This window comes from Carassius auratus, unplaced genomic scaffold (genome assembly GCF_003368295.1).
Source record: "Carassius auratus strain Wakin unplaced genomic scaffold, ASM336829v1 scaf_tig00013688, whole genome shotgun sequence".
NCBI classification, from domain to species: Eukaryota; Metazoa; Chordata; class Actinopteri; order Cypriniformes; family Cyprinidae; genus Carassius; species Carassius auratus.
In genome coordinates this window covers 41,912-67,605 of record NW_020524428.1, presented here as the reverse complement: position 1 = coordinate 67,605, position 25,694 = coordinate 41,912, and the positions used below count along the sequence as shown (strand labels likewise).

Below are 25,694 nucleotides of genomic sequence, written 5' to 3'. Positions count from 1 at the left end.
AAAAAGGCTTATGTTTTTTATGATGTCAATAAATAACCTTTTTAAGTGCTTATAACTGGCATTAAACATTCAAGTTCTCCTATGAATTAAGAACTTATAAAGGTTCTTCTAAGTTGTTGTGATGTCATAGAAAAGCCTTTTTAAGTTCTTATGATGTCATTAAAGAACTTTAAGTACTTATGTCATTAAAAGATTCTTCTATGACTTAAGATCCTAAAAAGATACATCTACTTTCTGTGACATCATATTACCCTAAAAAGCATCTTCTATGATCTAAGGACTCGAACGGTTCTTCTACAGCAACATAAGAACTTAGAAAAGCTTTTCTATGGTATCATAAGAAAGGTTCTTCTGCAAGAACTTAACAGAACCTTTTAAGTTCTTATAATGGAACAGATGATGAACTAAAACTATCCTGACGTGAAGGCCTTTAATGTAACATTAAAAATCTCATCTCAAGAGCTCATGACAAATCACAAAATATAACAAGATCTGCTAAAGCTAAAGTATTTATTACTATAAACTTACATTTATAGCTTTCTAGAGCTACTTTCTCTTAAATTAGCTCCTGGCCTCTGCAAGTCTCCTCAGCACGTTTTTAGAGTCAGAAAGTGCCTCCGAGGTGCACCTCATGCCTTAAATCCTGGCCCAGGGCAAGACTTTTTCCACCACACCATTGTCTTTTAATTAAGCGCTCCCCCTCGCCCCACAGAACTACCACCTGGGGTTTTTCTACCCTCCACGTGGCTTAAAAGAAAACAGAGCAGCACTTTTCCAGGCAACTTTAGCCGTTCAGACTCAAAGTTCAGGGTGTTTCAGTTATCACTCGAGTCTCTAATTTCTCTCTGGTTTGCTTGAGAAAAAGTCTGCTTGGGTGAAGCCTGCAGGCAGAGGTCTGCTTCTTCTCCAAACCTTCATTTTATTCACAGCTTTGTCCTTCAGGGTCAAAATGTCATTCAGATATAAACTAATAATCAGTGAGATTAAACTGGTATTAAATGGACACTTCTACTTAAGTTTCCAGCTTCTAAGAAAATAAATGTGTCTCTCAATTTTTCTAGCACTGTTTTATTCCTGTATGTCAACAACAGTGCATTTGTGCCTAATAATATTCCTACTCAGGAATTTTATGACAAACATCTGAGACAAAGTAGATACTTGAATGAGACATAAATCAAGTCTCCATTAATTTCGCTTAAATTAAATTATAAATATTAGAAAAGACTTAAATAAGAAACGTTGCCTTGTTCTTTAACTCAAATAAAATTATTTAAGGTGCTAATTGAGAAAACTAGTAAATATAATTCAAGTAATATTTAAAATATATAGACTTATAAAGTAAAATATATAGAATAAATATAGAACTAAAGCTAAATAGAAGTAAAAAAGACAAGCACGAAATATTTATAAAAACTTAAATTAAACAGAATATATATATATATATATATATATATATATATATATATATATATATATATATATATATATATATATATATATATATAAAAGACTGCTTTCAATTCATTATTCGATTCATTTTAATACAATAAAATTTAATACTTTTACTTTTATATAAATAAATACTTTAAAATACTATGTATTTTATTTTCTGTTCAGTTATATTTTCAAGAATATATTTATTCAAAATTCCTATTTTATTTTACACCTTTTGTTTTCATTTATTTGTTAATACTGACCATTTTCTAAATTTGTACCATTTTGCCATTGCCATTTTGGCAATACATTTACATTACATTTACATTTATACATTTAGAATACACTTTTATCCAAATCTTCAGGCTATATATTTTATTTAAATTTTTTACCTGGGAATTTTCTTTTCTCTGGGAATCGAGCCCACAACCTTTTGCGCTGCTAACGCAACAACGTATTGTAATGCCAAAACAACACACTAAGTTGAAATAAAATACTGTGGTAGATAAGAAATAACCTCACCCATCTGGTATATAATAGCTGTGATCCACTATCTCTCTTTCTTTGTCTCTCTATTTAGGTTTTATCTTAATAGTCCTAGAGGGCAGGCTTGGATCCAAGAACTGCAGACCCCCCACTTTACAACACGCCTGTTTGTTTTCACTTGGCATTGTTAAAATTCCACCCAAGCACCACTAATGTTAAAGATGGACCCCAAGAGGAAAACAGTCAACCAGCTAAATCAGGAATGTGAACAGCAATATTCCAGGCAATATTCACTGGATCCTCAGATCTGACGTCAACATTTCATGCGTATCAAAAACTTGGAAACCTTGCATACGACTCAACTCAACTTTTTTCCAATTACGAGTTATGAACTGGACTGAGATCATCATCTTACTGTTCTCTGACAGCTTGCGCGGTTTGGATTTCGTGCAGTAATGACGTACCTTCGCACTTCTGGTTGGTCTCACTTTGCCGGTGACCCGCGGGACATTTACACTCATAGGAGCCCACGGTGTTAATGCAGTTTCCTCCAGCGCATAGTCCTGGGACAGCCTGACACTCGTCCACATCTAACAAAAAGAGAAACAGAGCATAAGAAAACACATTCAGGGCCGTACCTGTAGTGTTTGAACACAACTTGACCAGACACAATATCCCAATATAATGCAATGCACTCGACTTGCAACACATACATAAAATAAATACAATTTACAAATAACCCGGAACCGGAAGCATAATAAACCATGTTTTTAGCTTCATAATTTATTATTATCTGCAAAAAAATGCACACAAAAGTAAATGAAAAATTTTAAATAATGGTATTTTTCTTGGCAATAATTGTTGTTTTTAAAATAGCATATCTTTTTGTGTAAATTGTTCATGTACAACCAATTAAATCATTGGTCTTTATTTTAAAAATCACAGATTTTTTTTTTTTCAAGGGCCCATGTAAATCCTGGCACAACCTGAGCTGCCGGCTTTGTTCGAAATGCAGACAGTAATTTTTTACTACAACAGCAGCATCTAAAGCGCTTAAAGTGAGATCCATTATGGGTTTTGGTCACTTTAAGAATCTCTCCTAGGTCACTTTATATCTTTGAGAGGGTAAAACACATGTAACATCTATGTTAGCTCACAGTCTGGACATTTTCTTATGGTCTGAACTCAGACTTCAGACTGAACACAACTACAGATCTTTGGTATTGTCTGGGTTGGATGACGCTTACATATCTGGCTAACATCTGTCTCTTTTTCGATGATACACACATTCACTGCCAAAATGCAGTCTGCAGGCTTTCAACCTGTATCCAATAAGCACCAAATCATTGGTTCTGTCTACTAACGTAGACCTAACATAAGTTCTGCCATTAAATGCCATCAAACACAAACAAACTATGGAAAGCTCACTGTGAGATACGCAAATCCTCCCACCCAATTGTGCACATGTGTGTGCTTTGTGCTTCATCCAGAAAGACTTTTGCAAAAGCACTCCATCTTTGGGCAAATCCAGGCCAGACTTGGAGCTGACTCTTATGTTGTACATTGAGGGGAGGAAAAGAATATCTCAAGTTAAATAGAGATGCTTCTAATCATTGAGAGGGGTTGTTTTTGAGTTTATGTGTGAAATCAGGGTGGCATTTAGCATTTTGTCTCCCAAAATATTTCTGAATATTTATATAAAACACTGTGCAGAATCTACAGCATTGATGAAAAAGAAAGTAGTGTATGGACTGAATCGAATGAATATTCATGACCTAAGCGACTAAGGTTTATAATGTGTAACAGGCCTTGAGAACAGAATTAAATTATGTCCAACTATGTCCCTGAAAATCAAACAAGCAGTCCAAACAATATGGCCCTAATTATAAACAAATGTGACATGCCATTATGTAATCCCATTTAAAACACTCCCGATGGAAGTCATCTAAATATTTGACTCTAATAAGAAACACAGTGGTGAAGTGTCCTCTTGGACACGGACTGGAGTAGTATGGTTTACCCTAAACAGGCCATGACCTCTTTTAATGTCATCTGCCACGTCAGGCTAGTCATTAGCGTAAGAATTCACCAAACATGTGAGCCAGACACTGAGAAGGAAAGAACATTTTGTTTATATGCTAGCAGGAATGTTGATGCTCATTCTTACCTTGACAAGCACCAGTGCGGATGTTGGGTATGAAACCTCTTCGGCAAGGCTGGGGTTGTGCAGGGCACATCTCACATGGGTGACCCCATGCTCGCCCGATGGTTGCACAACACAACGTCTTGGTGCACACAATGCCACTCAGCTGACCTTGGCACATTTGGTTGTTGACTTGTGTGAAGCATGGCCCAGTCCGGTAGTCTGATTTTGAGAGGGAAGAAGAGCGTTAGAGAGTTCAATAAGTACATGAAAACAATGTGGGTTTTTATACAGTTTTAAATAAAGTAAAAAAAAAAAAACTTTCACAGGCCAATCTCAAAACCATAAAAACTTCTAAAACTGTCCTAGAGTGGTGTACTGGTCTAAGCTGACCTGGTCTGGTTTTGTAGCACTTATCTGACTAGCTGGCCAATTGCTTGACTAGAATAAACCTGCCAAGACCAGCAAGCCATCATAGGCTGACAAAACCTTTCAATAATATGATAAGACAAGCGCTAACAAACATTATGACATGCAACCAAGAAATGAACCCCACCAGAAATCACATTTGTGGATAAAGAAAACAGAAGATTCATATTCTCCATCACGCAGCTGTTTCCCAATCATTCCCCAGCTGGAGGTCGATCAGGGAATGCCCTGACATGGATTCTCTTTCACGGTCTTATAATAGGATAACCAGATTATAGCTAAGAAAATGCTGGGTTGGATCAATAATGGCAATTTCCATGATAAACCATCTTGTTTTTGGCTGAGGTCAAAATGTGGGATAGTGGGACATTTGGAGATTTGGCCATGAGCTTTGACTTCCTTTGTGCCAGTTGCCAATTGAGTTGACTTAATCACATTAATGATGGTTTGAGCATAAAACAAACCAATTCGACACTGACATAAACTGAGCATTTCAGGATGCAGCCATTTCTGTTCAATAAAACTTAACAAATGCCCTGCTGTACAGTATTGCATCCTCCGAGTCTTTGCTAGTGATGTTTTGAAAATATTATTAAACGAGATCCTGCATTTGTTTGGGGTACAGTGTGAGAGTCAGTTTACTCTAGCGGGATATGAATGACTTTTTAACCATAGTGGTTCCTCAAAGAATTTAACAAATCTTTCCGTATCATAATATTGCATGCAAAACAAAAGCTAAATCATATTAGAGATGTTCCGATACCCTTTTTCTTTTCCCGATACCGATTCCGATACCTGGGCTCAGGGTATCGGCCGATACCGAGTACTGATCCGATACCTGGGTGTATATCTGTATATACAGCTGTATATACTACTAGCCCTGTGTAAATTGCTAGAATTTTTTTATGGTGTGCTTCAGACAGATCCCTCAATAAAACATGAACAAATCCATGGTGAACTACTGTATTTATTACAGTATTTTTATTATCTAACATGAATTTGACAGTATTATTTATTTTCTTATGCAAAAAAGAACTTCAAATGCAGCCAAAAATCTAACACCGCAAACTAAAAAAGATATTTAAGTTTTACAATATAACTGTATAAAAAAACTGCAACAAATAAGTCTAGGAATATAAAAAAAGATCTATTAATCAGATAATCTCTAACAAGTAAAAAACAAGTAAAAAACAAGCAACCATCTAGGCATAATTATTATTATTATAGAGATGTATTATTATTACTGTAGGCTACAACAGTAGCTTTATATATTGTCAATTTACTCATGTAAACCAAACATTTATTTTAATGGGCTGCCATGAAGATCTTTGAGTGTCTGTGTTTATGATATGACAGTATTCTCAAATGAAACGGTAAATTCTCATGAAGTGACGGTTTATGCGTTCGTGTCCTCATGACACACAGCAGAGACTACAAAACAGCGAGCTCTCGCGCATCTGTGCCAGTCACCCACAGAGATGTAGATTTTGCGGGAGTAATATTTAAATAGTATTTTGCAGTTTAATATTCACAGACACTAGTATATATTCGGCTACTGTCTGGAGCCCTGCGTTTTGACTTACACGGAAGCGACTGAACGCAGTTGCCGGTACTGAATATACTCGAGAGTCTGTAACTACCGGTACTACAGAGACATACTGCTAACCACTGATCTATAATATAGTAGCGGCTTCACTGTCTTTTGGCAGTTTAGAATGTGATGAGTGATCCAGTCATATATAGATAAGGGCTGCTAACGCGTTTTCATTTCTTCTTCGCTGCTCTAAACAGGGGTTGCTTGTGGCAACACAGCACAACTTCCTGTGTTTTCAATGCATTTTGAGCAGCGAAGAAGAACCGTGCAGCGGTTAGGCAAAGCTTGCGGTCATAACTAGGTCTTTTTTAAGAAAATGGTATCGGATCGGTATATGGGTTCATGTACTCGCCGATGCCGATGCCAGAATTTGTTGTGGTATCGGAGATATTTCCGATACTAGTATCGGAATCGGAACAACTCTAAATCATATATCCATACCCAAGAGGGAGGGAAATGGCAATAAGAAAGTAGGTCATTAGGATAAGACAAAAAAGGAAGAAAGGCCTATGAAGATTTCCCCCTCATGTGTCTTCAAATCCCTTTGCTGTCCCTTTCCCTCGTCCCTCCTGCACTCCCCTGATCTGACCGTTCGTCCTGAACGATTTAGGGCTAGGAATGCAGGTCCTCTCCAAGTTGAGGCAACCCACTGCGATCATCCTATGCACATCTGGGATTGATTAATTATGCCTGGTCAGGACTAGGGTGGGACAACCTAAGGCCTATATGTGTCCATGCGTATCCAATTCTCCAATTCATCGGCCTCTCTATATTGCTTCTTTGACTCTTTCTGCGAGTGATGATATTCATATGGATAAAGCTTTCTGGGGCGTATCTATGAAGTCAGAATTTCTTGATGTACTAATTCCCCATGTTAGGAGCAAACTATGGCGTCTATAAGCAGAAACAACCTTGGGACTTCTACTCTGAGGTAACTTGCACAACTGATTACTGCCACCATTTTGTCTATTTTGACTCGACTTATGTCTGCCATAAGAACATCCTTAAAGCTGTCCGGGTCTATCTAACAACCCTTTGATCTGCAATGAAACTGGAGCCTGGGAGTCTGAAGACTCTGGCCCACATCATTCGAAATCTGTCTCATTTTTTGAACCAGCCAATTTCATGGCCAGAAGAATCAATTCAGTGTAACACGGTAGGTCCACGCTGAAAACTGGACTCTTTTGAGCACTTTAATACACAAGATCGCAATCTCGCAACAGATCTGCAAGGCAAAAGGGAAAGCGGTTAACCTCAATGTCATGTTGGCAAACTGGGCAGCAATGCACAGACCTTGGTTCCCAGAAGCAAGCAGACTCATATTCTGGAGAAGGGGGGATGTGTCTGTGATGAGGACAACATTCGGAAGTAATTTCGCCTTGATTACAGTTCGAGTGGCTTGTCAGATCAAAACCATTCACCTACACCCTATCCTGCCAAACGCTCACTCACCTCTACTTTCCGTTTAGTCACCACAGTGTTTCCCTGCCAGCGACTTCTGCCAACTATTCAGCAGCGTATATTATCATGAATCATGAGGCAAGTTGGGGAAAAACAGTGCCTCAGAAGGTGACTGATGTGTGGCATTCACACTTATCCAAAGATTGAGCCGGCAGAATAATTTGGCAGGAGGAATTCCAGCTTTCTTCACACTCCAATGACTTGGCCTGTTTTTAATCATCCTCTGTGCTAATGGAACAAAAGGAAGTAAACTGCCATGAAAGACCTTCTAAAAAATAAAAAAATCAGCCAAAGATAAGAAAATCTAGTCTGGAACATTAAGCCATAGGGACCAACTGCATTTGGAAACCCCAAGCGCAGCCAAAAACGTGCTCAAGACTCAATGACTGGGAATAGTTGCTCGCTTTGTTGTCACCTATTTCAGTTTTATCAGAGTACACTCCCAAATAAGAAATGTGTTTTCACTTGGGGAGAAGCAGAAGTTCATTCACATAGGTTTGAAGAAAAAGAGGGGGTAGAAAGGAAACATTAGACGCTCAAGCATTCCTGTGAAAGGCTTTGAAGAATTTCAGACAGATCAACAAACTCTTTTACTGCTCAGTGTTTTAGAGTATGGCTAAATAAGACCGGCAATCTCTTCACATCTTATCTCTGTCATACACATCCAGCAAGCCAAGGTTTCAACACTTTAATGACTCCCAAATGAGCCAGTCCACAATGAGTCCAGTGAGCCTCAGTCCTTTCATTCATTCATTCTCCTGTGGTTACAGGAGGATTAGTCACATTTCATTGCTCGGAAAACCCTTTTCTCTAGAATCCATTGCACCACACAAAAAAGCAATGCCATCTGTGCTAAAACCGTGGTAATTGATGTTATTGAACTCAAATTTAATAGTGACCCAAGACCTTGAGGAAAGTCAACCCTAAACTGTGAATGAGTATTACACGTACCTTTTATGGTGTGGGCCTTGGTAAAGCGATAACACAGAGTACACGTGGCTAACGGAAAACTAATTAGATTGGGCTAACACCATTCTTACCGTTAACGCACTTAACTCCCCCTACAAACCGTGCCCAACTCTTCTGCAGACAACTATTGCCAACTAGCCAACTATTGTGCTTCAGTCTTTTCAGGATCCAATTTCTTTGTTACTACCTCTTTCTTGGAAGGCGGTTCTGGCTTTTTTTTGAAGAGGAAGAAGAATAAGAAGAAGAAGAACCAAATAGAGAGACTGACATCTGCAAAACTGGATCATCTTTTGGAAATTCATCAACTGTGTGAAATCCAGGCACTTGATGATAAACAGGCGTGCCTGAGACAGGCTAAATAAAGAGTCTATCTCTACTCTTTAAGTGTGAAATGACTAAATGCTTAGTGTGACATTTTTACAATCTACAAGCAAGGACCTTGAGGGTAAGTCTGGGGAGTTTCGGAGACGAGAGTCTGGACTGAATGGCTCTGGTCGGGTGGCCCAGAATGGAGATACCGGGGGGGGCAGCTGGTGTCCTTTGGATGGTGCTCTCCATGTAAAGAGATTGTTTGTCCTAGTTCAGGCCTGGCTCTGTATACACAGCTGAGGTCTCCATTTCTTGGAGAACACCCTCTATCACCCACCACCACCACCCTTTCCTGTCAGAAAAGTGTACGGCTCCACACAGAATTGTTCTCTTGTCATTTCCACCCTATTTTATCTACTGCCAGATGTCTCCCAAACTTTTACACCTCCCTGCGTTGGGTTTTCAAAGGGAACCGGTCAACGATTGCACAAGGGGGCTTCTTGAAGGGGTGGGGTCACACAGAGAACCAGACGCAGGAGGGTGGGGCACTGAAAAAAGTGTGCTTGGGGCGCTTCTATCTCACAATTCACACGGCCTGATGGGAGATGCCTTTACGGTCCTTTCAGTCTGTCATTTTCTCATAACTCCAGCCAAGTATTTCACCTGTGACAGAACGTCTCGTGCACCCGTGAGGGAGGCTTTCGTCTTTTTTTTTCACCCCAGATAACCTCATTGTTCCTGCTCTGAGAGACGTGGCCACAATGTAAACTGTAGCATTAATTTCACACCAGCTACAGCGAAGGGGGAAGCACACTGCCTCAAATCTAAAGTATGTAAATTTCTCTTTGGAGCATTTCTGGGTCACATTGACACAGTGTTACCACATTCTTGAAGCAGGCCTGAGACGGTAAACAAACCGCACATCCTCACAGACGTCAACACAATTAAGACTGGAGGAAATATGAATTTTGGAAGCATAGCAGTGGCTTACCTCTTTCACACTGCGGTCCAGTAAAACCGTAGACACAGGCACATCTGTTGGGTCCAATACAACGACCACCATTTTGACATCCACTCTCACACACAGCTACAGAAAGATGAGAGTCAATTTCAATGAGAGAATTATTATGTTTTATCCTAGATTATTTAAAAAAAACATGCAAATAGGGTTTTTGAGTTGCTATATGGTTCTTTGGGATGTTTAGAAAGTTCTCTGTGCTTCATTAAAAGATCAGTGAATTAAAAAAATATGTATATACAAATAAAACTTTAAATATTTAGAGAGATATATAGTTGGATTTAAACACATTCTAAGATCTTTTGTGTCTGTAAGCCAAACTCTTGTAAAATCATCTATTGTTGTGTGTGTCTGGGCAGCTATGTGGAGATGTTTGGACGTTCTGAAAAGAAAAATTCACTTACGCTGTCCACAGTGAGTTCCTGTGTAGCCGTTCTGACAAGAGCAGGCATCTTCATTACAGACCCCTCCATTCATGCATCTGACGCTGCAGGACTGGACTGTACAGAGACAAGAGAGGTGATTATAATTCGTCTAGAGCGCTCAATTGTACTCAGTCTAACAATGAACCATGCATGCAGCGAAAAGTAACTCCATTATCTGGGAATAGCACAATAAAATTCAGTCAGAAACATTCTTTTATTACAAAAAAAAATCATTGATGAATTTCCAGGAAATAGTTCAAAATGTTTTCTAATAAACTTGGCATTGTACACTATGAATATTGTTGCCTCTGTGATGAATTGCACGAAGAGTGCGGTGGAATTTCCTTTTAAACACTCAGAAATTGCTTAAATAAATATATAAAAAATAATTACAGAGAAACAGCAAGTAACACACTAATTTAAACATGAAAATTTAAAGTAGAAAGACTGAAATAGGATCCAATAATCTTCATTTACAACTTTGAAAAATCAAGTAAAGGCAAGTAAAAGTTCCCATGTGGCATTTTTCATGTATTAACATAAGAAATGCAGAAATAATGAAAATTATATATATATATATATATATATATATATATATATATATATATATATATATATATATATATATATAATTTTTTTTTTTTTTTTTTTTTTTGCTTTATTACACAGCCTTACATTTTTTATATTGCTATATTATTCATCTTTGCATAGGAAACTGTATGAATGCCTTAACATGGGTATACATTTAAGTTTACTGTATCTCCCTCTCACTATTTATTTTATTTATTCATACTAACAGTATGCATTTGAGAAAGACCTTTAATTTTTATACTTTTTGTGTTTCCAATATAACCAATTGCCAATTCACAATTGTGGTAAGAGCAATTCTACCAGACATTTTTTTTGGACAAGTAGATTAACTTTCCACCAATTTTCACGAAATAGGAATTCTCTTGGCACAGACAAAGTCACTTAGAGAAGAATTTTCAGGAGAGTTTGTATATGAAAACATTGTGATTTAAAATTGCATTTAGCTGACATAAGAACAATGAATCATTTCAGATGGGAGTTTTTCAAAAGATTCATGTTCCCAATCGGTTGCATCAAAACGTTGCTCTCGCCAAACTCTTTGGTACTGTCTAAACAAAGGCATCGTGCCATTACGCTTCAGCCCTAATATAATTCAAGCTACCACTTATCCCAGACAAAAAAATATGTAACTGTCATGATTCTGCCCTCGTGTCCTTGATTTTTCCTAGTCTTGAGGCAGGATCATGACAGACCCATGTTTTGTGTACAAGTGCATGGCCTTGTCTTTGGGCCATGTGCTTGTGTTGTCTCGTTCCCTTGCCCCGCCCCCCTTGTTAACCTAGTCGTGTCTTGATTGTCCCATCTGTGCCACCTGTCGTGTCTTGATTGTTTCCCCTATTTAGGTCTCCAAGTGTGCTCTGTCTTGCGTCGGTTCATTGTGTGATTTGTGTACCTTTGTCATTGAGATTTGTACCTGTGATTGTTCCACTCTGTGATTGTTCCTTAAGAAGTGTTTGTATTACCGTGAGTGTTTGTTTATAGTTAGTGTTAAGTGTCTTTATCTTGTCTGCCCAGTCTTGTTTGGTTTTAGTTTTTTCCCTAGTCAGTGTTTTCCCCCTCGTGGGTTTTGTTTTTCCCCTTTTTGTTAAATAAATCCTGTTTCGTTACTTCCTGTCTGCACCTGAGTTCCTCCTTGCCAAGATCCTGACAGAATGAACCGACCACCAAGGAACTCAGCAGACAGGAGGCAATGCTGGATGGCATCAGCCAGCCAGCGAGACTGTTTTGAGGGCTCTCGCCTTGTGGTGTTCCGGGGGACCAGGGGAGGTCGTTCCGGAGCGAGCGGGCGAGAGGAGGAGCCCCAGAGGTCCCCACCTACCCAGCTGCCAACGATCCCAGAGGGTCGTGTCCTGGCCGTGGCAACCCTGGGGGATCAGGCAGATCCCCCCCAGAGTCCTGAGGCGCCTTCCACAGCCAGCAGTCTCCCCATGAAGCGAGGGAGACGATTGTCGTGGGAGTCAGCTTCAGAGTCTTCGGCGTCCGAGGCTGCCCTGCCCGAGACCAAGCTCCCCCAACCCGCCTCTGACCCAGCTGTAGCCTCTGCACCGCGCCCGAGGAGGAAGAGGAAGAAGAAGGGGCCTGCCGGTTCTGTGACCCTGTCTCCTCTCGAGCCAGCAGCGGTGAGAGCTGGCGTGCCCGTGCCAGCAGCGGTGAGAGCTGGCGTGCCCGTGCCAGCAGCGGTGAGCGCTGGCGTGCCCGTGCCAGCAGCGGTGAGCGCTGGCGTGCCCGTGCCAGCAGCGGTGAGCGTGCCCGAGCCAGCAGCGGTGAGCGTGCCCGAGCCAGCAGCGGTGAGCGTGCCCGAGCCAGCAGCGGTGAGCGTGCCCGAGCCAGCAGCGGTGGGCGTGCCCGAGTCAGCAGCGGTGAGCGTGCCCGAGCCGGCAAGGAAGAGAGCTGCAGTCGTGAGAGCGGAGGAGAGAGCCGCGGCCGACTCTGCAGCAAAGACTTTAGTACAATGTGTCTCATCTCGTAAGGAGATGCCAATTGTCTTGGCTGCTAAAGCCTTTTCTGATTATTTGTCCCTTCTTGTCCAAATTTTAGAAGTCCCCGCCAGTCCTGTTTTGTCCCCTGACCCTGTTCCCAGAAGTCCTGAGTGTCCAGCTGTTGTCGTCTCCCCGTGTCCTGTTGTCTCCCCGTGTCCAGTAGATGTTGTCTCCCCGTGTCCCGTAGATGTTGTCTCCCCGAACCCAGTAGATGTCGTCTCCCCGTGTCCCGTGAGTGTAGCCCCGTGTCCTGTTGATGTAGCCCCGTGTCCAGTGAATGTTGCCCCGTGTCCCGTAGATGCCCCGTGTCCTGTCGATGTTGTTCCCCCGTGTCCAGTAGGTGTTCCCCCGTGTCCAGTAGGTGTTCCCCCGTGCCCTGTAGATGTTGTCTCCCCGTGTCCAGCTGTCTCCCCGTGTCCTGTTGATATAGTCGCCCCTCGTCCTGTTGATGTTGCCCCGCGTCCAGTGTCTGCTCCTGTCATGTCCTCTGTTGTGACTGGTCCAGAGACCACTCCCCACCCTAGACCACCCAGACCTGCCCGAACCCCTCGTTGTCAGCCTTCGTCCCGTCCTCCTAAGACTCCTGCCCCACCCTCCCACCCTGGTCCGTCCCCCATGAACTTTGTGGTCCCGCCCCCTCCCCTTCCCTGTTTGTTTTTTTTGATTTGTCACCCCAACCCTGCCGTTGTGTATTCATGTTTGCCATTGTTATTAATTGTCATGTCCTGTTGGTTTGTGTCGGTGTCCCAGTCCGTCATGTCAGTCATGTCCCGTGTTTGATGTTCCCTTAGGGAGCGTCTGGAAGCCGCTCCTTAAGGGAGGGGTTCTGTCATGATTCTGCCCTCGTGTCCTTGATTTTTCCTAGTCTTGAGGCAGGATCATGACAGACCCATGTTTTGTGTACAAGTGCATGGCCTTGTCTTTGGGCCATGTGCTTGTGTTGTCTCGTTCCCTTGCCCCGCCCCCCTTGTTAACCTAGTCGTGTCTTGATTGTCCCATCTGTGCCACCTGTCGTGTCTTGATTGTTTCCCCTATTTAGGTCTCCAAGTGTGCTCTGTCTTGCGTCGGTTCATTGTGTGATTTGTGTACCTTTGTCATTGAGATTTGTACCTGTGATTGTTCCACTCTGTGATTGTTCCTTAAGAAGTGTTTGTATTACCGTGAGTGTTTGTTTATAGTTAGTGTTAAGTGTCTTTATCTTGTCTGCCCAGTCTTGTTTGGTTTTAGTTTTTTCCCTAGTCAGTGTTTTCCCCCTCGTGGGTTTTGTTTTTCCCCTTTTTGTTAAATAAATCCTGTTTCGTTACTTCCTGTCTGCACCTGAGTTCCTCCTTGCCAAGATCCTGACAGTAACAGTTATTAATTTATTCCTTTCATCTCTGCCTGCCATAATCTAATCCTTTAAAACAAAACTTTTAAAACTTTCTAAACCTATTTTTTTTGTAAAAAATAAAATAAAATTCAGATTTCTGTCTGATTTCACATGAAAAAGGCTGCTGGATCGAGATCAAACATGAGTGCTTTTTGTTTTTTCACTGATGGCATGCTTTCAACAGCAAGGCCTGTAAATGTTTGAGCATGGGCCGTGTTTTCCTAAAGCACAGGAAATGACTTCATTTCATTGGCTAGACCTGCTGACGGCCCCCTACAGGTGGTTCATTCGCTGATCCATGCTAAGTGAGCTGCACGTGCTGAGACACACACGCCAACACACACATGCGAAAGGGGCTCCCCGAGGCCTGCCACCCCACAATGCACCTCTGTCTGCAGCAGTCACATCTGTCAGTTTTTTACAAGCTACGTTGACGGCAGGAAACATGAACGAGGCCGAGAAACAGAGGTCCTTTATGGCAGTTTCTTTCTCACGGCTTAGTGTGGAGTGGAGATCCGTGGCCTGTCGACGTCAGGTTCACCAATGAGACATGATGGGGTTTAAGATGAAAACGAATCATTTCTTGAATTGTAGCAGGGAGCGCTAGTTCTTGTTCTGCGCTCTATTACAAATCCAGAAATTCCTCTTAAGAACTACTGACCAGGATTATTATGTAACACTAAAATGATTAATAATATTTAATATTTGCAATACAATAAACTAACTGGTTCACATCAGCTCAGTTCCATTAAGTTTTAATTGTTTTATTGTTAGTTCTCGCTGAATAATGTAGTTAACTAGTGTTAACAAGTGTAATGTGTTAGAAAAACCAATAAAAATGACTAAAACACAACAAAATTACTAAAAGTTAAACTAAATTGGATAAGATACAAAAATGTACAAATACTTTAATAGTACATTAATGATTCTAAAATAGCACTGCTGATGGCCTAACATAATAAATTTAGGGGCATGGTAATCATACATTAATGATGAAGAAAAGACGTTAGCGTTACAGTATCTTGAGCACAGCTGCAATGTTTTGGAAGCTAATGGCTATGGCTAGCATCCGTGTTGCGTCTTGTTATTTATGGAGTAATTGCAGATTCATAGCTGACTCATAAATGTGGCCACTCCCAACCACTGTAGACGGTATGCGGTCTGGTAGGCGTAATGACAGCATTACCAATCTCACAAATCTCATTAGGCTGCCAAAACAGAGTACAAGCATATGTTTAGCATTTGTTTTCAAACAGTCAGAGGATTGGCAGCCAAACTAGATGGTCAATTTCTCATTGCCGAATAAATTGACTCTGTTTTTACAGCTTACGAGATCGAACCCTATGGTTTGGTGCATTTGGGTTTATTTGTCTATGACCGCATATTCCGGGCATTTGCTGAAAAAAGGCTGGACGATACTGGCAGAGAGCAAGTGCAGTAAGAGAAACCTGCGCTAATGCTAAACACTTCATCCAGGAGTCACCAACATGCAGTCATTACAATTCCCAGCACCATCTAAACTAAATAAATCATGTTTGTCAATTAGTAAAAAAAAAAAAAAATGCCCGGTGCAAGGTTTCACCAATGGACGTGTGGTCCCAAATTTAACATATCTCATCAAAAAAACACTCCTGGCTTCACATTAGCTAATGATTCAATGGATGAAACACTATACATTGTCAGAGCAATTTCACAGTATTTCCAGCTGGGCGTATCTCTGCTCAATTTCAACTCTCAACCAAATAAATCACTGGAAATGTCAAGGAAAAGTTCAAAATGATGACAAGCCCTTCAACCACAAAGCAAGAATGGTAGAGAGAATTATTATGAAAACACACCTACAGTCAAAGCTGTGCCCTAGCGGTTAGCGCACATGCTCCAAACATTGCTAGGAGTCATTGCTTATCCAGTTCCTCCTTTTCTAAACTATGCCTTTGAATGAAAGCACCAAAAAGAAAAAAGAAACTATGAACTAGTCATAATGTGTTTTTCATACAGCCCAGGGAGTTTGCTATTAATATGGGTGACAACTTAATATCGTGATGACTGAACTCACCTGCAGCCGCACCGCAGCTAGGGGCAAGATGACCACTGGAGCAGGTACACATATTAGGCCTCGAGCAAAAGCCATCCCCACACGTGTTCCTACAGATCGCTGGAGAGACGAAATATTCATGAGAAGACATTTTGATCTTTTAGCATATGGACAAGTGGATAGTACTCAAGAATAATTAACTGTATGCAGTTTAGGACCCAATGAAAATCCATGTAATGCAGTGACATCATGTGACAACAGTAGCCTATTTAATTTTGAAAAGTTACTTGTTGCACACTGCTGTTTGGCATGTGCGTTATTACCCGGTTCTGGGAAATAAGGCCCCGTTTACACTAGTGTGTTTTCGTTTTAAAACGCGTAACTTTTGCAGCATTTTCCACATTCAAAAACTTTTGAAAACGCTGCTGTTCCCATTTTAGTTTGAAAACTCTGGGGCTGCATTTAAGTGTAAACAGACCAAAAGTGAGACATTCGCAAACTATGGCATGGTCCATGTAATCTTTGCATATCCTTGATGACCGTGTAACCGTATCAAGTCTCTGTCGAGAATGTCGCTGTATTTGTTTTGGCATGACTCCCAATCAACATTTTCGACCACTATGGCCGCCTTGTAATCATTAGTTACTTTGAGTAACAATTTCACCTTAACATCTGTCTACACAAAGACGTCTTTGCTTTTCCTTGCCATCATGCTCATTGTTGAACCTGCCAGTAACTAGCAACTGACTTCTTCTTTTACACTTTTACATGCATGCCCAGTGTGCATTAATGGTCACGTGACATGCATTTTCGGTTATGTAGTGTAGATGAAGAAAATGTGTTTCTGAAAAACGCAGCTGTAACACCAGTGTAAACGCAGATTGGTTTAATTCTAAAACACCATTTTAAAATGAAAACGCACTAGTGTAAGCGGGGCCTACAGTAAGTCTAAAGCCCCTTACACACTGCACATCGGACCCGGCATATTGTCGGAACATTGCCGGGTCACCTTCTGTGTGAAAGCAACCACGTCCCGGGATTGATTCCGGCATTGAACCCGGGTCGGGGACGTAGTAACATTGCCGGGTTCAACCCGGGATGAGCGCTGTGTGAACAAAAGCCAGATCTAATGGCGTGTCGAAGTGATGACGCATGTTATCGCCCGACTCTTTTACTGGCTGTTTTGAAGGAAGATCAACGTTCGCGACAAAAAAAATATGTGCAAACTGTAATGATGCAGAGATCAGTTAGTTCCTCCCTTTCCACGCTGATGCTGAGATCGTTCGCTTGCTTCAGTGAAAGTATAAAATGCCTAACGTTTTCGACTCGTACATTACACGTCACGCCCTGGTGTTACGTGTCGTTACGGGATCTTTACGGGTTGTGTATGAAAGCACGCACATATCCCGGGTAATCACTGGCAGTGTGAAAGTGCAAAATCTTGCGACCCGGGAACAATTGCCGGAACACTTTACGCGTGTATTTGCCTGAATGGAAGTGTGAAAGGGGCTTAAGTCTTTGTCTCTTGGGGGTTGTGTTGTGGTTAAAGGTTTCGGGGTCAAACCCCAGAAAGAGCGATTAATGGACTGAGGAGTTGCTGATTTCCCCCGACGTACCCTCGAGTTAGCATAAGGCTAAATGGTTAACACTTAAGTTTAGGAACCAATTCTCTCTATTAATTAGTTCATTAGCATGCTTATTTTTTACATATTGGCTGTTTATAGTACTTATAAGGCACATATTCTACATGACCATATTCTACATCCGTAATCCTACCCAAAACCAAAAAATAACCTAAATATTAATAAGCAGCAAATTAGGAGTTTATTGAGTGGGTAAGTGGCAACTTCAGCATCCAATTTTAAAAACAAATATTGCAGATACTTACGAACTATACACTGGTTTCCTCCAGGAAGCGTTTTCCATCCTGGACAACAATAGGAGTGGAAGCGGGAACCACATACGTTGGGCCTGAAACAATGGAAACAAGTCCATTAAATTACAGAAACCAAATATTATTCATGAACGTTTCTCAGAAACACACACCGGAATGAAAAATCTAGTCTCAAAGACCTTCTGACTCTTTGTAATAAATATGGCTTAGTGCATACAATCGCCCCAAAGGACTTTCCAGGGAAACAACATGATAAGAGTTTGTTTTGAGTAGGACCATAACTAAACTTCCTGGGACAGAAATATTTACTAAAGCTACTCTTACTTTCCCAAATGCAGTCATACATGAGCTGTTTTTGCCATATTTTTCATTAAGAGTTATTTCCAAAGAAAGGTGTCTGTGTAGTCATGACATATGTGATTAATGACTAGAACAAGCCCAAAGTTCAGTATTTCTCTGCTTAAATGTGAACAAACCCAGCAACATGTTTTGGGACTCTGTGTTGTGTATTTGACTTTATCCAAGAAAACCAACTGTTAACTGACAGCCTGGAGGCGAATCGCCTTAGAACATGTCATTTTGCCAGTTTATTTCCAACAAGCCCTTAGGATCTCCATCAAACCTGGACCCTCACTGCGAAAACGGTTTTATTTCTATCAGCACCAAGTTAAGCCTGTCGTAAATGGACCTTTAAAACATAAGGTACATCTGTCTTTCTATGCACAAACACATACATTCCTTTCCTCTACAAGTCAAGATGTTTACAAATGTCAGTCACCTGGGGAACGACCAGCTGTAGTTTGAATCTTTTGATGGATTTTGAGCTGCATTGCCAGATGACACAACTGCTAACAGCTAAAATCAAAAGAGATGTGGAGGACCAGAAAGAGTAGAGGCTAATGGAAGGCTAGATGTTGGAACACGAAAACGGAAAAAGCTGGGGAAAGGGCAAGAATCAGTGGGAGGTAAAGAAAACAAGTGGAAGTGAAAAGTTTGGGGAGTTGAGAGGTGGGCTGCTGAAAACAAAAGCAGCAGCGGAAATTAGGCCAGAAGATGATGAATTATCAGCAGAGTGGGACCAAAGAGTCTTATTTATCAAAAATTAAGTCTGAAACTCGTGCAGATTAATGCCAAGAAGGTTATCCCTAAATGTAAACCAATCTCTTCTTTCTTAAATACTACGCTTTTCAGTGTGTTCAGGCTTCTTTAAGCTGGAATACTGCTTTGGGTGGTCATGAAGTATCTTTGGAGAAAGTAGTATTTCAAACACACAATCCATTTGCAGATTAGTAAATGTATTAGTTGCAGTACGGTGTGTTCACCATTACTAAATGAAGAACATTAGCAAAACCCAACATCTCAAATATGAACCCGCACCTCAAAGGAGATATAAATTGGTAACGGGTTATTTGCTACAAGGCAAATACCTGGAACGATCATGTGACTCCTTCAGCTGGATGGACCGATCCATTTCACTTCTCCAGGTCAAATTCTTTTTCATTTACAGGGTCTAGCAGCCCTTGGGTCAGAGATTTGCAAGCAATGCTTTGCCAGAGATCTCCAGATAAAATGGGTCCACTTTACTTATGATGTTTGAGCCCTGAAAACCCATCGCATACCGAATTCCAGTAAAAGGTCAGGACAAGACTGTGATAGGGATGCTTGGACGGCCTCAGGCCAGTTCTCCGTGAGGTCATAAAAACCTAACAAGAGCTCTCACGAAGGATAGAGGGAGTAGACAAAGATAGCACAACCACTCCTAAAGAGGTTAAAGGTCAATTTAGAGGCATCTGCTCCCACCCCCCAGATTGCTGCTAACTCCAATCCAGAGCCAATGAGCTAATGGCACAGTTGTTTTAACATTAAAAAGATCCCATGTGTAAAGCCTCTGGATCACTTTGGCCTTTTCCTTGTCCAACTGGGCCCGTTTCAAGCCCCTGACCCTAATGAATTCAAATCACGCTGCCGTCTAGACTATACACATACACACTTTTGATGCAACAAAAGAGGTAGGGTACAGTAACTCCAATTATTTCATGCATTTGCACAAGTCCCATGTGTGGATGTTGTCACTTTCTTGTACTAGCTGCTCCACAAGACCCTTCGGAGTTCTGGAGTGATGGATGATATTGGGAATAAACAACAGAAAGCAGTTAATTATGTTTTTTTCTTTTTTTGGCACAATGCAATGAGTGCATTTGATAAGATGATAAGAATTTCTGGGCATGCTATTATGCACACATAAGGACACACTTATCAGATATTTGTCTTCCTTTCCACTGGTTAGATGACAAACCCAAAAGAAAAGACAATAAACATACTCCTTTTCTTGGGGTTTTGCTGTTGTTGTTTTTTTTTTTGTGGAGTCCCTTAAAACTAAGTTGGCCTAGAGGTAAATTTCCTGTTCTTGAACTTAAAAATATATATCCACAAAGAATATTTCCAAAACGAAATGTAATGTAGCAAGCTCTTTAGGGTCCAAGAAGGATTGTTTCCCTTTTGACTGGCATGTACTTTTAGCTGTTAAAAGTCTATAAATCCAAAACTAAGAAATCAGTCTCTCTGGGGATACAAACATCAAGCGTTATGGGAGAACTGGAGCCCATCTTTGGAGTCTTGTTGGGCTGACATTGCCTCTGAGATAAATAAAGCAAATGAAGGAAAACCCTTGCCAAGCTAGTCTACCCCATGTTACTGGCTTTGTACTGAGTGAAACTCATCAGGGTTGGCATCGAGAACCACATAATCATATTCTCACCCCAAGACCATTGCTTTTACAGCAGTCTCCCAGACTTTACCTTCATTTAAGGGGCCCCCAAATGCAATGTGATCAGACTCCTGCAATCTGACGGCCAAATTATGCTTAGCAAGGAGAGCCAGTCAGCTCCAAATCCTAATGCAGCTCTCTTAAACCATCTGAGCCAGGATAACTTGGCCTGATTGGTCCACAGCAGATCAAATGTGCTTTTTCGTGCAACATCATTATAATCAGCGTTATTTAGGGCTATTCTTACACTGTGTTTGTATGTTAAATTTGATTACAAATGGTGCTTGGTGGTGATAAGACCTTTCTTTAAGACTACAACATTTGTGAGAAGGGTCTTTACGTTTACTTCGCCTTTACAAAGGGAACTGTTGGACGGGAAACAATCTGGAAGCCGTGCCAGTCCCTACATCCCTTTGGGCTAGTTTGTGTTTAGCATGGGCTCTCAAAAGGGTACTGTGGCACATTTTTCGGTTGACTCGGTGCCACATGGTTCTGCTCCACTGACCAGATCAGGCACTCCCTATTAGTTTACCTGGAAAATTGGCCAAAGTGTTCCGTTAACTAATTTTTGAGGACAGTACAGGTCAACTACTACTATTGGTCCCACTTCTGGAAATGGGGTACACATACAGAATTGTGCTTTTGTTTCTGAATTTCAGTTTCAACTGGGCCCCATTCCTAATCTACTGGACTCAAAGTGTCTGTTTGACATTGCTAGATTTGTTTCAGACCTTAGCTGAGAAGACCCTTTCCTGATTAAATAAGGATCCAAGAATTACAGGAATTATAAGCAAGTACAGATGAGAGGATACTTGGAATAACTTTTTTGAACATATGAGGACCGCACAACACAAAACAGCCATTGTTTTCCCAAATATTTGAAAAATACACAGCTTTGGCTTTGTGGAGAAGAATGCAGATGCTGAGGCACTGGAAGGCTTGGAAAAATATCTATCATGTCATATAATATCAATAACTCCTCTCATTTAAGTGTGTTTACCTCAGTTTCCAACTAGAAACCTAAAACACCATGCATTCGTCTAGAAGATATATAGAATTTATGATAACCAAACAATAATATCTGTCAACGACTTAAATTATCAGCAGGAAGTGACATTCCTGTTGTCATGACCAACATACTGAGGCATCTCAGTACTTAAAATTCCTTCACAGTAGATTCACAACACTTCTGCAGCTGGCTCTATCACAAACGGGACCAATAGTGCTTTCAACCCAGTTTGGCTTTAACCCAAACAGGTTGCAACATAAATAATCTACTGCATTTAAAAAAGATGATGCTAGCTTTGAATTCAAGTTTTAAAAAATGAGATATACCAACCCCCAAATGAATATACTGTACTTTGGGTAATAAAAGTTGAGTTAAACCCTCGGCCTCATATGGTTAAATCATTAGAATGTCCACTTCAAGAATGAAACTGACAGAGAACAGGAGCAGGACGTGACTAAAAAAAAAAAGTCTTACCCCCTGAGGGACTCCTGGCCTCTCCGACGGACCCTCAGTTGCGCCTCCCCCTCAGGTTTTCCATTGAAACGACTGGCCTGGATGTCTCCGTCTCCTTGCGCCTGCGCCGAATGGACCGTGGCCCACCAGATCGCAGTCCATCCGAGCACCACCTTGGCCAGCTTCCACACTCCCATTGGCCCCTGCTGTGCGACTCCTTAAACGTGCCTCACCCGCAATAAAACTCTTCCTTTCCAATGAGCTCTTCAGACGCAAAACTTCAAGCTTGTGATCCAAGAGCACTTCAGGGCTGAAGGCTAAAAAAGAGAAGACGAATGCATACCATTACTTTCATTTACTGCTTAGCCTATTTGGCTTATACAGTGAACATATGAACAAATGTGCCCCCTCATAAATGTAGCCATTAAATCCCCCACGGTCGATGATGGAGTTTTTTTACAAAATATCTTAGTGTGCATTCCCTGTAGAAATAACCAACTCTTGGCCAAGACTGGTCTCCTGGTTTTGTCCTCAACTGGCTCATTAAAAATAAGTTTTTAGGGTAAATAATGGGCCTCAGAAGACTTAAAACCATGGAAGGAATTGGTTTCAACTTCAGGGGGGTGGCAAAACAAGTTTTCTTTTCAGCATTATATATTTGTGTCAAACCTCTGCAAAGTGGGTATACTGCTTAATAAATACATTCTTTAACAAACGTAAACTGGATATGCCTCCACAGACTTTTATTATGCTGATTATAATATATAACTTTATTTTACTGTGAGCTGCTTTTTGATAAAAACACAAAATTTAATTTCCCAAAATGAACACTGTTAGCTAACATGAAAGGCTTAGTTGGCTTAATGAGAAGACTGTGATAATAAATTACAGTACACCATCTAAGATGACAGGTCTAGTAGGTCTGAGAAGGAAAGTTTGAGGAGTTTTCAAGTGGGCGTGTCTAATTGCGATGAGAACGAAAAAAAAAACATCAATGAGGAACAGCAGTCTAGATACATAGATACATTTATAGAGGTCTATTACACTGCTCATGCATTTTGAGTAGCTTTGAAAAAGGCATTTGCTAATTAAAATTTTATTTAACATCAGAACGGCGTCTGCTTGTCTTCAGTTTAATAAAATGATGATTATGATAATAGATTCATTCAGTTAATTCACAGTTCATCTGATTTTAATAGGTCTGGCAAATCTAAGAGGAAAAGTTAGAGGAGTTTTTATGTGGGCGGCGCTAAACGCGGCGCGAACAAAGAAAAAAAGAGACAACAGTCATCTTTATTATTATTATTATTATTATTATTATTATTATTATGAATTACATCGCCCGCTTGACGTCAGACACAGGGACACCGTTTAATATTTTTTTATTTATTTTAATTATGACGTTTAAAATTGCAGCATCACGTGAGCGCATCCTTTGTGAAGAAAAGAAAAGAAGAAAACAGTAGGTAGAAAAAAAGAAAGTAAGCGTTTGTAGCCTACTTTACGAGAGATTTCGCGATTACATTGACTGGCGTCCAATATTCCGCGGATAATCAGTGTATTTGTTGCGTTTAGTCTATTTTAAGGAATACCAAATTGATATTTAAAGAAGTGACGCGTAAAGTGTTTTTAACCAACTGTTTAAAGTTACTTTTTCATGTTTCTAAACTTTACAGCGTTTCTCATCTTTAAAATGTATTTCTATGCAGTCATGTACCAGGATAATAGTTTTATTTGCGTTTTAAATGAGAGAGCCGGTAAGCAAACTGTAAGGAGAGAAACGCCGGGTTACGTCACGAAGGAATGTTTCCTTCAAATTAAAATTTGCAAAGTAGCCAACTTCAAAATCGCCCTTAAATTCTTTGCTTCCTACATGTAATATTTAAATCGCGTTGCATATTAAATTCGCATCGTTGAAACTGATGCCTGTAAACCATGCGTGAATAATAAGGATATAGAAGCAGAAATACCTCAGATGTCTTGGAGTGCCTGGAGGAGTCCGTTATTGTCACGGGATATGTTCCCCTGAATGGAAAACTGCACTGTAGCCCTTGTGAGAAAGAGAAACGTGAGTGAATAACCCAGATAGGTCGAGGGGAGGTGCTTTGGATGGAGAACCATAGAGGAGGGGGTTTTGAACCCACTGACTGTCCCCCTGCAATGCAACCAACTATTATTTCCATAAATTTCCCCACCAGTAGAAACAGTTATTCTTTGTAATCACTGATTGATGATGTTTATGTTCGAAAAGACAAGTAGACCTTCACATGATAGCAATCATAAGGAAACATTTTACAAACAATGGTATTTGTAAAAGCTATCTGTAGTCAGCATTTACTGAGACTAAACGATTAACTCAAATTGTTGCCAATTATTCTGTTATGTAGCCATTTTTATGAAGAAAATACATTTTCTTACTATATGTTTATGTAATTTTGCATGTTTTTGTGCACAAAAAATTCTCATTGACCATTTGTCAACCTATTTGAGAGAAACGTTGAACCAAACATTTCAAATTGTCTTGGTGTGATTTATCTTGATCTGTATGATTTATACAGACTTTATATCCATTGCACACGCAAATAATAATAATAATGATAATAAAATATGACTTCCAAGAAGAGTAAATGTACTACAGAAGTCAAAATAAAGCCAATGGAAGGTCAGGCTCAGCATGATGTCATCATACTGAAAGGGTGAATAATCCAGTGTTAGCCAAACAAGATAAAATGGTTTGTTTGTTTGTTTTCTATGAAGCTACCTAGCTTGCCTGATTTTAATTGGCTGTTAGGGACGACGCGCCACTTGGGTGGTCAAACAGCTGAGCGCAACCCAAATGCGAGCAACAACATTGTTGAGTCAGCAGGTTTAAAAAACATAGATGCCTTTGTTGCCTGAACAATTTCAACAACGGCCTCCATCACCCTCGCATTTATTGTGTTCGTTTTATCCCTCAGTAAGTCAAAAAACATGGGAGATTTGGTTCAAATTTGTTCCCAATGTCATAAAAAATTAATTGAAGAGATCTGCATGCAACCGTTTGAGTGTGCAACTATGTTTGAGCAACATCTCAGTGTTAGAAGTTATTTGTGGCGTGTTTTCCGATCCCCCTCGTCCTTGGAGCGAACGCAGTGGAATGAGATAGGACCAATGTTCTTGGCAAAGCCGTCTTTCTCCGAGACCCACGCGGCTCACTCTTAAACAAAACCACATTGTGCTTCGGGTCCCCTTTCCCTTTCCTTTTGAGTCTCCCTCAACATCTGACAGGTTGTGTTCGACAGTATGCTTACAGTGCGACATCCAGAGACTTTCCCGGAAGATGATGAAGA

At 40.6% G+C, this 25,694-nt stretch overlaps 1 protein-coding gene across 1 annotated transcript in view; it reads right to left on the bottom strand.

Moving 5' to 3' along the window:
• LOC113074100 (fibrillin-2-like) overlaps positions 1-24,474 on the bottom strand; it is a 71,981-nt gene extending 47,507 nt beyond the window's left edge. The window contains exons 1-8 of the mRNA XM_026246822.1: positions 24,336-24,474; positions 22,387-22,682; positions 18,131-18,213; positions 16,264-16,362; positions 10,248-10,343; positions 9,817-9,912; positions 4,088-4,285; positions 2,385-2,510 (exon numbers count right to left, since the gene is read on the bottom strand). Of these exons, the coding sequence (XP_026102607.1) occupies positions 2,385-2,510; positions 4,088-4,285; positions 9,817-9,912; positions 10,248-10,343; positions 16,264-16,362; positions 18,131-18,213; positions 22,387-22,562 (874 nt within the window). The 5' untranslated portion in view covers positions 22,563-22,682; positions 24,336-24,474. The remainder of the gene's footprint in view (positions 1-2,384; positions 2,511-4,087; positions 4,286-9,816; positions 9,913-10,247; positions 10,344-16,263; positions 16,363-18,130; positions 18,214-22,386; positions 22,683-24,335) is intronic.
• Between the last annotated feature and the right edge of the window lie 1,220 nt (positions 24,475-25,694).